General features: G+C 41.2%; 1 protein-coding gene across 4 annotated transcripts in view; it reads left to right on the top strand.

Annotated features, from left to right (window-relative positions):
- Positions 1-16,059, top strand: part of HEMGN (hemogen) — a 49,496-nt gene that overhangs the window by 3,624 nt on the left and 29,813 nt on the right. Inside the window, exons 2-3 of one of the 4 annotated variants that reach the window (XM_081267582.1) lie at positions 2,066-2,174; positions 3,109-3,730. The exons of 1 other annotated variant lie outside the window; for it this stretch is intronic. In XM_081267582.1, the coding sequence (XP_081123708.1) occupies positions 2,066-2,174; positions 3,109-3,132 (133 nt within the window). In that variant the 3' untranslated portion in view covers positions 3,133-3,730. Of the gene's footprint in view, positions 1-2,065; positions 2,175-3,108; positions 3,731-16,059 lie in introns of those variants that run through there. 2 more of the 4 variants (XM_081267579.1, XM_081267581.1) reach the window with 2 other exon arrangements.

A 16,059-nucleotide genomic window follows, 5' to 3' on the forward strand; every position in this document is an offset into this window, starting at 1 on the left:
ACTGCCAGAGGCATAAATAACACAGGCAGAACAGGGTGTGTCTAACTGCCCTGCCAACATCTATGGGACTGTCAGTCCACAGGCCTGAAGGGGCTGTTATCACCTGGTTTTAAATATTGCTGTACTTAACATCATTCTGTATATGAGAAAGATAAATATATCTATGTATGTGCATATATATATATATATATATATATGCACAATTGTATACATATATGAATACATATACATATATCTATATATGTATATAGTTGTATCTAATCTTCAATTACTGATCTTGTCCATGGATTTATTTACTTGAACAAGGCCTGGGAGGGAAGAAGGAAAAGTGAAAACAACTTAGTTTGTTAAGGAGACAGAATTTTGGATTTCTTTTTTACTTCCATAGGTGTTAATGATTGTCTGATAAGTAATAAAAACATGAAGTAATGCCAAGCTTTAGCACCCCTTTGAATCTTTTTTTTAACCATTTGAATCTTAAAACTTCCCAATAATCAGAATGTGTATTCCAATAAATTTTAAATGTCTGAGAACATTTTGAGCTGGTTTGTAACTCCTTGGACCTGCTCCCCACCTCAAATAATCAGATGACCAGAGCCTTTCACAAACTTCGTGGCTAAAGATGAGAGGCATTGATTCAGGCATTGGTTTAGCTGGCTTTGAAACCAGTTCAACAGTAAGGTTACATTTTCTCTTTAGTAAAGACAACATATGACTGAGGTAAGGAAATCATTACTCTTTAAATAGTTAATACCTCCATTCTTCTCCTTCTATACAATGTGCATCCATTGGTAAGAATGAATGTCCCCAACTTTCTGGAACACAGTGTATGTGTCTCTGTTATAGCAGTTGAACAACAAGTGGTAGTCCTGGAAGATCTAACTTCTCAGCTAGATTGAACTCATACAAATAGTTCTGGGTGATAAGAATAGTGAGGAAGGCCAGCATAGTGGCCTACACCTGTAATCACAGCCATTCAGGAGGCTGAGGCAGGAGGATTACAAGTTTGAGGCCACCCTCAGCAACTTTGAGAGACCATTTCTCAAAATAAAAAAAAAGGCAGTAGCTCAGAGGTAGAGCATCCTGGGTTCAGTTGCCAGTACTGGGAGAGTTTGGGTCATCTTTAGAATATAGTAGATGCTTTGCAAATCTGTGTTAGGTTGAAAATAATGTCACATGTATGTTATCATACAGGCAGTTTAGATTGTTGAGAAAGGGATAGGGAGAGGCAAATAGGTGAAAATGAAGTTCTATTAGTCTCCACAAGTGAAAACAAAAGATGGAAGGGTCAGGTATACAGGCAACTCTGTCCATTAAAGGGTCCCTAGCAAGGGAACCAGGTTCCTTGTTGTTCCATGAAACCAGCTATGGTGCCAGGCTTTCCTGGGGCAGCAAGGCAGAGCTATGACTACCAAGAATTAGGTTTAATATTTATTACGAATAGTCCTTGGGTGCCAGGCTTGGTGTCATGCCTATAATCCCAGCAGCTTGGGGGGCTTAGGCAGGAGGATCACGGAGTTCAAAGCCAGCCTCAGCAATTTAGTGAGGCACTTAGCAACTCAGCGAGACCTTGTCTCTAAATAAAATGTAAAAAAAAAAAAGGGCTGGGGATGTGGCTTGGTGGTTAAGCATCCCTGGGTTCAATCCTCAGTACTACTACAACTTCAACAACAAAAACACAGTCCTTGAGCCAAGTACTGTGCTTGAAATTTTGGTGTACATTGCCTCTCAATTAATCCTGGAAACAGCTTCCTAGGATAGGACTTTTTTAGTGTTTAGGAAACCAAGAAGATTTTGCTGAAACTCACATAGCTACTGTAATTTATTCTCATATAACTTTGATCCCCTACTCTTCACAACTGATTCTGAAAAAAGTTGTTCTTGTTTTTTCCTACTCTAAGAAGATTTACATGTTCATTATGTGCAAATGATGAGAGGAGCAATAAAAAGCAGACAATAAAATATAAAAATTAAATTTCCACCATTGAGATAAAACCATATTTCTGTGTGTTACTGACCCAGGGACACTTTACCACTGAGCTACATCTCTACCCTTTTGAGACAGGTCTAAGTCATTGAGGCTAGCATTGAACTTGAGATCCTCCTGCCTTTACCTCCTGAGTTGCCGGGATTACAGGAAAAGGCCACTGCACCTGATTATAACCACTGTTGAGGTATAAATATTCTTGTAGCTTTGTACCCCCATACTATGTGAATTTTTTTAATGTTGGGGATCATTGAAGAGATCAAAGTATTTCTCGAAATATTTTTCTGCCTACCATTATGATAAATCTATATGACTATAACCATAATGGTTTCCTGGTTTTGGAGGACTCGAATGAGACAAGAATCCCATTCCATTGTGCACTAGCTGTGTGCTTTTGGACAAACCCCATAACTTTTCTGAGTCCCAGGCTGCTCATCTCAGGACTGCCATGAGGTTCAGCCATGATTATGTGGATGAAGCCTCTCCTTGACCCAGTGCCTGGCACTCTCTGTACTCCAGCCACACTCTACAGGCCTGAGTTCCTCTCCTACCCTGAGCAGTCCCAGAGCTCCCTGGGGACTTTGCCCAGTTACCCTGCCCCTTTGGCTGAGGGAAAAAAGGCTCAACTCAAACTAATGAAAGTTATTATTTTTATAAATTAATTTTATTTTATCTTTTACACAAATGGAACACAACTTTTCATTTCTCTGGTTGTACATGGTGAAAAGTCGCACCATTCGTGCAATCATACCCATACATAAAGGAAATCATGTCCATTCTACCATCTTCCCCCCCACACACACACCCTCCTCTCCCCTCCTTCCCCTCCCTCCCCTTTGCTGAATCCAAAATTCCTTCATTCTTCCCTTATCCCCCTCCACCAACAATGTAAGTTTTTTACTCTCAAAAGGATCAGCCTCATTTTCAGTTTCACAGAGGACTTGTGTGCTCTCCCCTGCCCTGCCCCCAGTACTAGGGATTGAACCCAGGACCTTATACACTGAGCTATACCCCTCAGCCCTATTTATTTATTTGTTTATTTTTTGGTGCTGGGATTTGAAACCAGGAACCCTTAACCCTGAGTTATATCTGAGAGTTTTTTTTTTTCTTCTTTTAAACAGGCTTCTGCTAAGTTGCCCAGGTGAGCCTCCAACTTGTGATCTTCCTGTCTCAGCCATGAGTCATTGGGATTACAGGCTTGTGCAACCCTGCCCAGCTCCTTGGTCTCTTTTGAGGAACTTGGAACATACTCCTGAGTTAGATTGGAAAATAGATGAGTATCCCCTCCTCCATCCTTAGCCAGCATCTCTACCATCTGGACCCTCTCATACCCCACAGGGATTTCCTTGTCCCGTTGGAACTGAGGCTGATCTGAGTCCAGCTTCTGCTGACTAAGGTTGCCATCTGCTCTCCAGCTTGCCTGCCCTACCCAGCCCAGCCAGGAGCCCCTTGGCTGGCATGCTCCTCCCTCATTCTGGACCCAGGTACCACAGAGGTGGTTTACACGGTTCTTAATTTGGTAGTCTCTTGTTTGGTAAAGGTCAAATTCCTGGATACCCTCACATTCTAAACTCTCTGAATATCAGGGCATCCAGGTTCCTAGTTTCTTTTTGTATTTATCTGTGCATGTACTATAGCAAAATTGGAAACTATAGTTAAACAAAAGGAAGAAAATAAAAATTTCTGTCCCAGGCTAAGCACTGCTCACATTTGCATTGTCTTGTTAATAACAGCTTTCAGAAAGGGGGGAACCCACTACAGTAAGTGGTCATATCAGTTATAAGAGACATTCTTGTTTCAGAAGTAATAAGTGAAAAAAGGTGACTGTACATAAGAAATGCTGTATATATGACTTTTTTTCATTTATTTATTTATTAGTACCAGGGATTGAACCCAGGAGTGCTTCACCACTGAACCACATCCCCAGCTCTTTTTATTTTTTATTTTTATTTTTGAGACTGGGTCTCACTAAGTTGCTTAGGGACTCCATAAGTTGCTGAGGCTGGCTTTGAAATCATGATCCTCCTGCCTCAGTCTCCTGAGTTGCCAGAATTACAGGTGTGTACCACAACACCCAGCTTGAAAAAAAAATTATCAGTTAATTTTCAACAAGGGTATAAAGATAATTTAATATCAGAAAGAATAGTCATTTCAAAAAACAAATGGTGTTGGGACAGTTGAATATTCACATCCAAAAGAATGAAATTGGCTTCTGTATCTCATACCACTTACAAAGTTTACTTGGAAAGTACCCAGTATGGTGGCATATTCCTGCAATCTCAGTGACTCAGGAAGCTGAGACAGGAGGATCATAAGTTCAAGGCTAGCCTCAGCAATTTAATGAGGCCCTAAGAAATTTAGGGAGACCTTGTCTCAGAATAAAAAGTAAAAAGGGCTGGGAATGTGGCTCAGTGGTAAAGCACCTCTGGGCTCAATCCCCAGTACAAAAAAAAAATTACTTAGAATGGATTATAGAGTAAAAAACAGTAAGACTAGGAAGAAAACACAGGAATAAATCTTGTGACCTTGGATTAGGCAAAACCTTCTTAGATAACAAAAGCACCACAAACTAGAGGAAAATACATAAATTAAACTTCATCAAAATTAAACCTTTTGTGTTTCAAATGACAACCTCAAGCCAGGCTTGGTGCCAGTAACTCAGAAGGCTGAGGCAGGAGGATCGAGCCTCAGCAATTTAGTGAAGCCCTAGACAACTTAGGGAGACCCTGTCTCAAAATCAAAATAAAAAAATAAAAATGGGCTGGTAGTATTGCTCAGTGGTTAAGTGCCCCTAGATTCAATCCCTGGTACCAAACCAAAAGAAAGAAAGAAAGAAAGAGAGAGAGAGAGAGAGAGAGAGAGAGAGAGAGAGAGAGAGAGAGAAAGAAAGAAAGAAAGAAAGAAAGAAAGAAAGAAAGAAAGAAAGAAAGAAAGAAAGAAAGAAAGAAAAGACAACCTCAAGAAAATGAAAAGAAATGCATGGAATGGGGAAATGTATTTACAGCAGGGCATGGTGGCACACACCTGTAGTTCCAGCAATTTGGGAGGCTGAGGCAGGGGGAATCCTGAATTCAAGTTTAGACTCAGCAGCTTAGCAACTCAGTAGACCCCATATCTAAATAAAATATGTAAATGCTGGGGATACGATTCACAGGTTAAGTGCCCTTGAATTCAATCCATGGTACCAGGGAAAAAAAGTATTTACAAATCATGTATCTGACAAAGGACTTGTATTCAGAATATATAAAAAACTATTGCAACTCAGCAATAAAGATACTAATAACCAATTTAAAATGGTTAAGATCTTGAGTTCAGGAGTTCAACACTAGCCAGACCAATACAGTGAAACCCTAAGAACCAGAAGGAAGGAAAAAGAAAAGAAAGAGGGAGAGAGGAAATTTGCAAAGGATTTGAATACACATTTCTCCAAAGTAAGATACATGAATAGTTAATACACATGTGAAAATATGCTCAACATCATGAACCCTTAGGGAAATGCAAATCAAACCCACAAAGAGATACCACCTTGCACCTTTGCACATTGCTCTCAGGAATGTGAAATGGTGTAGTTGCTTTGGAAAAGTTTGGCAGTTCCTCAAAAAGTTAAGCATACAATTACCATATGAGCCAGCAATTTCACTCCTAGAATACATACCCAAGAAAATGAAGCTATGTCTACCCAAAATTTGTACATAAATGCTTATAGCAACATTAATTGTAATGATAATAAAATGAAAACAACCCAAATGCCCATCAACTGATAAGCACATGTGGTATATCCATACAGTGAAATTTTTGGCCACAAAAATAAATGAAGTATTGACACATGCTACAACCTGGAAGAGCCTTGAAAATATTATGCCAAGTGAAACAAATCCGATACAAAAGGCTACATAGTGTGTGATTGCATTTATATGAAATGTTCAAAATAGGCAAATGCATAGAGGTAGTAATAGATTAGTGGTTGCCAGGGGCTAGAGGAATGGGGACTGACTGCTAAGGATTATGGAGTTTTCTTTTCAGGATACTGTAAATGCTCTGGAATTTGGTAGTGGTGATGACTGCCCAGCTCTGCCGATACATTAAAAACACTGAATCTTATACTATAAAAGAATGAATTTATGGCATGTAAATAATATCTCAATGAATCTGTAAAAAAAATAAACCTCTACCAGTTAGGTTCTTTTTTCTTTTCTTTCTTTTTTTTTCGGGGAGAGGAGGGGTACTGAGATTGAACCCAGGGGTGCTTAACCACTAAGTCACATCCCCAGCCCTTTTTAATATTTTATTTAGAGACAGGGTCTTGTGAGTTGCTTAGAGCCTTGCTAAGTTGCTGAGGCTGGCTTTGAACTCGAAATCCTCCTGCCTCAGCCTCCTGAGCTGCTGGGATTCAGGTGTGCTCTACCATGCCCAGCTCTCATTTCTTTTTATTAATGAATAGTATTTCAGTGTTTGAATAGGCCACAATTTGTTTATTCATTTTATGCACAAGTCTCCCTGCTGACCAGCATTGTTTCTGAGCTGAAGTAAATCTTGTGTGTGGTCCTTTAAAATGCACTCAGGGAGCTAGCTGTTTTTGAAACATAGTTGAAAATGGAAAGAAATGGCTTTTTGAAGGACTAACATAATTTACACATATGCTATTAATAGAAATTGGATCAAATATATGCTTACTTAGGTTAAAGCTATTTCGGCACCAAGAGGCCAATTAAAAGTCTGTAGCAATAACTCACATGTGAGGTAACTAAAATCTGGGACAAGATTTTTGTAGTAATAAAGGGTGGGACAAATAAGACTTTTTTTTTTTTAAATGGATGGAATCCAGGGTTTCATGCATGCTAGGCAGGCACTGTACCATTGAGCCATATCCCCATCCCTAGGTATTTCATGGGAAGACTTGGTCAGGCTTTGTGACAGACTAAATGTATTGGATAGAGATGCAAGATGAATTGAGTTCTACTTCAAGGAAGATACCTGCCTGTTGAGTCCCTCTTCTCTTCATTGCTTGCAGGCTCTGCCTTGTTATGGAATCAAGGAAATAGGGTTCAGGGGCTAGAAGGGCTTCCAGTCCCACTTTTACCTTACTGTTTTTTGTTTGTTTGTTTGTTTTATTTTGTTTTGTTTTGTTTTTGTACTGGGAACTGAACCTAGGAGGCTTAACCACAGAGCCAGATCTTCAGTCCTTTTTAATTATTTAGAGACAGGGTTTTGCTAAGTTTCTGAGGCTGGCTTTGAACTCAAGATCCTCCTGTCTCAGCTGCTGGGATTAGAGGCATGCACTCAGTGCGTAGCACCTTCATTCTGCTCCTAGTATCTAAGCTCTAACCATACACAGAAGGTCTCTTTAAAGACATGGTGACATTATCAGAAGAATACAGAATTGCAGCCCAGTTATTTTTCTTTTTTTTTCTTTTGTAGTACTAGGGGTTGAGCCCAGGGCTGCTCTACTTACTGAGCGACATTCCCATTCATTTTTTATTTTGAGACAGGATCTTGCTAAATTGCTGAGGCTGGCCTTGAATTTGTGACCATCCTGCCTCAGTCTCCCAAATTACTGGGATTATAGGCATACGCTACTGCACCTGGCAGACTTGTCGATTTTTCACCTTTACTCTTGGAGCCTAAGTCTCTTTATCCCCACTCTATCAGATTGTTTTGAAAATCAGAAGAATTGATTTCAAATTTCTTGTACTGACACATATAAAACTAATAAAATAAGTCACCTGTGGAAGCGGGTAGAGGAAATGGAGAAGAAATTGCTGAGGCTGGCTTTGAACTTGTAATCCTCCCATCTCAGCCTCCCAAACTACTGGGATTATGGGCATATGCCACTGCACCCAGCCAGGGCATAACTTTTTATACTTAAAGTTTTGAAATTTTTTTTTTTTTATGTTTTGCAGTTCTGGAAATGGAACCCAGAGTTGGTCTACCTCCCCAGCCCTTTTTAATTTTATTTGTAGTTGGAGCTACATCCCCAGCCCTTTTTAATTTTATTTTGAGACACAGTCTTCTGAAATTGCCCAGGCTGGCCTTGAACTTGTGATCCTCCTGCCTCAGTCTCCCAAGTAGCTAGGATTACAGATGTTCATCTCTGCACCCAGCTACCAGTGAACATATATTTTCACTGACGCAATCTGCCCACATGGAGCTACATTCCCTGTGACAATTTAAGCAGCAGCTGCCTCTCTTTCAGATGGTCACTTGTTTTCAAGCTCACTAGTGCCCACCTGACTTTTAAGGGGCAGTAAGAGAGAGCTAAGTCCTAATCCTGTAATAATAGGAAATTGGTATATAATGTCTCTGATGGAAAAAAAAACCACCAAGAAATAGCAACAGAAGCATGTGTTTATAAATATGTAGGTAAACACCAGAAGGAAAAGCTAACATGGTTCACAGTTGTTGCCTTCTGAGGAGTTCTGTCAGGGTGGGTGGGACAAGGAACTGACTGTGAGTGGTGTTTGTGGTTAAGCCTTATGTGCTCGTGGACTTGGAAACGGGTGCATCCCATGTTGAGAACGCATGCTCTAGGCATCACTCACGGCTCTGTGACTCTTCATCTCCTAGATCTCCTGCTGTCTCTGGGCCTTTTTTCTTTCTTTCTTTTTTATTGATTATTTAAAGCATTACATAGCTCATGATATATCATCTTTCATACATTTGACTCAAATTGTGTTTTGAACTCCCATTTTCACCCCAAATACAGATTGCAGAATCACATCTGTTACATATTCACATTTTTACATAATGCCATATTTCTGGGTAGGGATTTCCAAAGTGGCAGGTGAACGATTTTCTTTCTTTCTTTTTCTCTTTTTTTCTCTTTCTTTCTTTCTTCCTTTCTTACTTCCTTTCTTACTTCCTTCCTTCCTTTCTTCCTTTCTTTCGTACTAGAGATTGAACTCAGGGACACTTTACTACTGAGCCACATCCCAACCCTTTTTATTTTTTATTTTGAGACAGGTCCTTACTAAGTTGCTTAGAGCCTCACTAAGTTGCTGAGACTGGTCTTGAACTCATGATCCTTCTGTCTCAGCCTTCTGAGTGGCTAGGACTACAGGCAAGCGAGGAGTATTAGGATTACACCAGGCCAGATGAATGATTTTCTTAAGCTGCTCTTTCTCTCCTAACAAACTCTGGCACTTTCTCCACTTCTGGGAGACTTCTTTCCTTCCTCCTGTTGTCTCCCCTTTGTTACCAGATGTCTATTTCTTCTACAGGATTGTCCTGGGGCTTCCTTGCCCTCTCTAACTTATGCAGGTCATGGCCAAAGTCCCTGGGAGATCTAACACTATAAGAAGTCTCAAAAATATATGGAAATGTCTTCCTACTAATTAACAAGAAGAGGGCTGGATCTCTTTCATTTATTCACTATTATGAACCATTTGTTCCTTTGTCAGAAAAAGGCATTTATTGAGTATCAACCCTGTGCCAAGTTAACACCAAATGCTATCACAGGTCTTGGCCGGGGTTTTGCTGTGTGAGTGTGTGTGTGTGTGTGTGTGTGTGTGTGTGTGTGTGTGTGAGAGAGAGAGAGAGAGAGAGAGAGAGATATGCTGGGCTTTAGGGATAATAAGATAATTCTCCTGTTCTTCAGTCATCTTTTGGGGAGACAGACACATTTATAAAATGTGATATGTTCTGTGATACCAGGTCTTATGTCAGGGATATGATCTGAGAAAGAAGATGGAAGTACTGTAGGAACTGGAGAGGGGGAAGGGCTCAATTCTTCCTGAGGTGTGTTCAGGGTGGGGGGTAGCTCGAGATTTCACAGAAGGGATGCAATTTTAGATGAGCTTTGAAGGACAAGTAGTAACATTCCAGACTAGCAGGAAAAAATATCTTAGGTAGAGAGACTAACAAAGGCAGAGTGAAGCAGGGGGTTTTGTTGGTTTTGTTTGTTTGTTTTATTTTTGTGCTGCTGGTGATAGAACCGAGGGTCTTGTGCATAGCAGGCAAGTGCTCTACTACTGAGATACACCCTCTCCTAGACCAAAGGAAGTAGTTTTAAAGGAAACAAGGAAATATTTCCTCACTTTCAGAAGTGTAGCTATGGAGCCAGGCACAGTGGTACACGCCCATATCCCAGCAGTTCAGGAGGCTGAGGCAGGAGGATCACCAGTTGAAAGCCAGCCTCAGCAAAAGTGAGGCACTAAGCAACTCAGTGAGACTCTGTCTCTAAATAAATACAAAATAGGGCTGGGGATGTGACTCAGTGTTTAAGTGTCCCTGAGTTCAATCCCCGCTACCCCCTCCAAAAAAAAAAAAAAAAAAAAAAGTGAAGCTATAGGAAGACTTGGCATCCAGGACTTCCAAAATTAGAACCTTCAAAAAGCTTCTATTCTAGATGGAAGAATATCCTATGAGACACAATGTTTTGCTTTTTGCATATATGGTAAAATTCACATAACCATTTCAAAATATACAATTCAGTGGCATTAAGAACCTTCAGGGTGGGGCTGGGGATGTGGCTCAAGCGGTAGCGCACTCCCCTGGCATGGGTGCGGCCCAGGTTCCATCCTCAGCACCACATACAAACAAAGATGTTGTGTCTGCCGAAAACTAAAATGTAAATAAAATATTTTAAAAAAAGAACCTTCAGGGTGTTGTGCGAACATCACTGTTACCTAGTTCCAGAACATTTTTACCATCACAAAAGGAATCCCTGTGTTCATGAAGGAATTATTTCATAGTCTGGCCTCCCCAGCCCCTGTCAAAATCACTAATCTATTTCTGTTGTATGGATTTGCTTATTTTGGACATTTCGTAAAAATGGAATTACACAATGTATAGTCTTTTGACACTGAAAGTTGAATAACATCTTTTATTTTATTTTATTTTATTTTATTGCTGGGGATGGAACTGTGGGTCTTGTCTATCTCAGGCAAGCACTCTTCCCAGCTCCTTTAATATTATTATGAAAATACTTTTGAACTTACAGACATGTTGAGAATATCAAGATGCCCAAGAGATACACAGATTTTATTTGAGAACTGCTGGTTTAGGTCATTCAAGGCACATGGCTCCTCATGTTCCGGTGTTCAACCTGAGTCCTCCTTATCTTAGTCTCTCATCTCTGGTGAAGAGAAAGTCACCCATTTCTACAAACTTGAGATTAATCCTACAATGGGGCCAGAATTATAAATTGTCCAAAGTAATCAAATAACCAAATAGTGACCCATTCTTAATAATAAATCTGAATATGTTTTTTTTAAGTTGTAACACAAAATTATTTCCAATGAAATTCTGATCACTATCTGCTGCCATCATTACATTTTTATAATCACAATAATTCCCTTTTCCCTATGATGAGAGTCATCATGTACTTCTGAATACCAAGCAGCAGCCCATGCCATCAATTGCTAACCCCTTTCTCTTCTAATGATCACAGCTTATTTTATTCTTCAAGTATTCTTCTTTTCTATAATTAGCATGCTTATTATACAGCATATTCAAATGTTAATGTGCACACTGTACTGATGCTACTGTGAGACTCATTTTGCTCAGGAGCTAAAATTATGTTGCCATTCTGCTTGGTGCTAGGGGTTCTGTGCCTGAAACCTGTTTGCCACATGCAGGGAGCCAAGGTTATTTAATTAGGACGCTGAGCTAGAATGAGAAGGGTCTGACATTCACATAGAACCTGTAAACTAAGGGGGTCAGCAAGCATAGGGTCTACACACTTTGAATCAGCTCTCTATCACTGTGCAGGCAAGCCGCATTTCAGCAGGCTGGCTTGGGGGCATGTTTGACATTGGCCCTCCAGGGTCTCTACTAAACTCTGCTTTTACAGATTAGGCCACCAGAAATCAGAGATTCTGATTGTTGGAAATATCTTTCTGGAACTGAGCTGAAATCTGCTCAAGTTTTCACTTGTTTTGTTCTAGCTTCTAGAGCCCTGGGACTGCCAGGGCTCCAGACAAAGGACTGTTTCACCGTCTCTCTGCTCACTTGTTTCAGGTCCTTATATAGTGGATTATCATTCCTTTCACCATGGTGAAGTCCCTTCAGTCAGAGTTTGTCAACGCTCCCACTTATTAAAAAAAAAAAAAAAAAAAGCCCCAAACGAGAATCCGGGTGTGGTCTGCTCCATGTGAAAGTGAGTGGGCCAGCCAGATCCTGGTTGGATGCTGTTCTGTTGGTGATCCAAACACATAATAACTTGCTATGACCAGCTGAAACCACCATCAAGTGTTTTAAATCATATATCACCACTTGGACCAAAAACCAGATTAGAAATTTGTCATCATATTATTGTGTTAAATCTGACCCAGTGCTTCGGCCTGTTAAGTTTTTCAATCCCAAACCCACTTTTTCCATCTACAAATGTCATCAATATTGCCATTTTTATATAAATCAAAGTTCAAAACTCCTGACAGAAAAGGCTTCAGAAGATGGAAACTTTCTCCTTCTACCGGAAAGCTCAAATCAAATGCTGCTCTAATTGAGACACTGGGTAGTTTCAGGAAATCATCTACACACACACACACACACACACACACACACACACACCACCCCAATACACACACACCTCTATCTTAACTGTCCTTCCCATCCTTTAACTCAGGTTCTCAGAAAAAAGAATATTCCAGGTTACTAACTGGCTGGCCACAGGAGCCAGGAAAAGAGCAGGGACAGGGAATAAAGCCTCCTGCAGCTAAACATGGCAGCTCAGGAGACAGTGGAGGTACTTTATGGAGGCTACACACCTGCCCATATTGGGAGGTAGTTGGGTTATGGGAAGATAGTCCAGGTTCTGATGTGATTTCAGAGAGGAAATCAATAGCCTGGAAATACAGCCAAAGTTGGAAGGTGGAAGGTAGCCAATTAGTGTGTCAAACTGGAGGGAGGAGGCAGAGAAGGGCAGGGGTAAGGTTCATCAGGAGAACAAAGCCAGAAATGAGCATGTGAGACAGAAACTGGGATGAGAAGTGTGCTCCAGAGCTGCAGAGTCTAATATGGTAGCCACCAGCTACAGTGACTATTTAAACTTAAGTGAGGACTGAGGGTATAGCTCCTTGGCAGAGCGCTTGCCTAGCATGTGCAAGGCCTCAGGTTCCATCTCCAGCATGGCAAGGTAGTAATAAATAATGAGCTTATTTAAAGCAAAATAAGATACGAAGTTCTCAGTCACATTAGCCACCCACTAAATGCCAAGTAGCCATGTGCAACTAGTGTCTACTCTGGATAGTACAGAATATTTCTGTCATTCCATAAAGTTCTGTTGGACAGTATTGCTCTAAATCATTCTAGAAAAAAGGCCAAACTAGGTAGGATATCACTTTAATGTGCTTATTTTTCCTTTTCTTTATTCCAAGAGCGAGCTCAATTCTTCAGGGGACTCTTGCTATAAGAGCAGAACATTCTGAGTTAACGCAATTATTAGTGATGATACTTGAACTAAGATAGGACTTCCTGTGGAGATCCTAGCACAGCCATTTGTCCATCCTTAACCTTCCTCCATTTGGGGACGGCATCCTCCTCAGCAAAGTAATAAATTTTGGGGTTAAAATTGTAGAGCAGGATAGGGGTGGTGGGGGTGGGGCAGAACTGGCCAAGCCAGACGGATCTGATGCATCCACCTGCCTTTCTTAGCTGTAAATGCTTTGTAATAATAGCTTTGACCTACCATCCACAGCCATTATATAGGCTACCTTGGGCAGGCAGTGAAGAAGTTAAATCAAGGTCTGATTTATTTGATACAAGGTATCCTGGCATCATACCTGTGGGCCCTTACTAAATTTCCAGTCTGCCTTCTTTCTCTTTTAATTTCCTGTCACAGAAGTTCTTAGAATTTCTAATGAGATCTCCCAGTTCAACCTTCTAAATCTCTCTAGAATTTCTCCCTTCCTTCAAGGCCCTCAGTTTATTTCTCATCTTTTTCTTCCCACCCAGCCCCCATACTGCCACCTCAATGCTGTAAGAGCCTTACCTGCCCATGACATTCTTCTCCCTAAACCCTTCAGGGGCTCCTCGTGACATCACAAAGGCCGGGATCCTGGGTCTCCAACTTCCTCTCCTGGTCCAGGTCTTTGCACTCACTACCTGATATGTAGTAGACACTGGCCTCATTGGCCCTCACTCCAGAACCAAGATGTCCTTCCCTGTCTCTGTGCCTTTGTACAGCTCACTCTGTCTGAAATGCCCCTCCCCCTTTATTCCCTTCTTTCCTTCCTTTCTCGTTTATTTTGAGACAGGGTCTCACTAAATTGCTGAGACTTGTGATCCTCCTGCCTCAGCCTCGAAAGCAGGTAGGATGACAGGTGTGCGCCACTGCGCAGCTCTACAGTGAGTTTCTATGCTCCAATTAAGGTCCAGGTTAAGTTTTGTCTCTTCTGGAAAGCCTTCCCTGAGCCCTCAGACAGATTTCAGCAATCTATCTGCTGCCCCCAGAGACTGCAGGCTTTAGTTGTCACACATCCTGTGTATGACACTCATGGGTCTGTTTCTCCCAGTAAACTGTGAGATCTCAAGGGCGGGCAGCACGTCTGACTCATCTCTCATTCCCTGCGACTAACACAGGACCTTAAGTCATAATCCACACTTGCTAAATGCCCAGTCGCATGAACAACCATCTGTGCCATTCTGAGTTTGCACTGTGACTGCCCTGGGAGGCTATGAGAATCCTCTGTGTGGCTTGCTGTTGCCGTGCTCCTTGGGGTTCACCCACACCGATGGAGACCCATGGACCAGTGGCCCTGGTGGTTGAGGATGTGGGCAAGAGCAAGAGTCCTGCAGCTGTAACTGCTGAAAGCCTCTCTGTCTGGTAGCTGTCGCTCTGTAGACGGCACAGCCAGCACAAGCCCATTCCTTGTCCTTCGTGGAACAACACTGGACCCCTTGAAGAAGGGACATCTGTGGGTACCTTTGTAGGGAATTATGGGCAAAGGGGAGAAACCTCTTAGTGGAACAGGGAGGGATAAAACATTGCTCCTTTTACACAGCAAGGGGTGCCCCTGGCTAGGGACTGTGGGAACTCATGGCAACACTTTCTATTTTATTTTTTAATAAAATACTTAAACCAGAAACCTATTCTAGTAAACTGAGTCTGTAGTAGGAGTTCAATCATCTCTTTGGAAATTTGACTAGATGACATTAAAGATTTCTCAAAATCTATGAAATTTGGTATTTACTGTGTCTCAAGTTCATGTAACTCTAGAAATGCTCAGTTTACAAGTAATTTCAAAAAAAAAAAAGAAAGAAAGAAAGAAAAGAACAAAAGTTATATCCTAGCTGGATGTGGTGGAACACACCTCAGTCCCAGAAACACACCTTAATCCCAGGAACATGCCCTTAATCCCTATTGGGAGGCTGAAGCAGGAGGATCACAAGTTATAGTCTAGTCTGAATTTAACAAGACCTTGTCTCAAAAAAAAAAAAAAAAAAAAAAAAAAGGCGCTGGGGATGTAGCTCAGTGATAGAGCTCCCCTGGGTTCAATCCTCAGTACCACAGACTACCACAAGAGAACCCGCAACAAAACAGCGCTCCTGCCCAGCCCCACATCCACATTTGGCTAGCTTACTGAAGAGTCTCAAGTCTGTTATTTACTTATTCTACTTATTTTATCTAGTTTTCTGACTCCTACTACCCACAGCACGGCCACCCTACCACTTGATCAGTTGTTCCTCTCCTCTATCAATGAAATAAGAATTTACAGCTAGAGGAGTAATTTCTACATCAGATGGAAAGCAGACTGTCACCATGCATTATTGAAATCTTAATTTAGTTTCCATTACATGGGAATTAAACCTACTGGATTAACAGAGGTTCACTCTGCTCATCCCTTCTGAGAGATGGATAAACCCAATAGGGTGTCATATTTAATACTGGATATGAGAAGGGAGTTCTGTTTCCCTCCTTAGTCATGGGGATTGGACCCAGGGGGTAGCTCTACCCTGAGCTACATCCCAAACCCTTTAAATTTTTTTATTAAAAAAAAAAAAAAACCTTTTTGAGACAGGGTCTTGTTACATTTTTCAGCCCAGCCTCAAAATTGTGATCCTCTTGCCTCAGCCTTCCAAGTAGCTGGGATTACAGGCAAGTGCCACCACGCCCAGCAAGAAGAAAGTTTTAA

This window comes from Spermophilus citellus, assembly GCF_964194105.1.
Source record: "Spermophilus citellus genome assembly, chromosome: 2".
Classification (NCBI taxonomy): domain Eukaryota; kingdom Metazoa; phylum Chordata; class Mammalia; order Rodentia; family Sciuridae; genus Spermophilus; species Spermophilus citellus.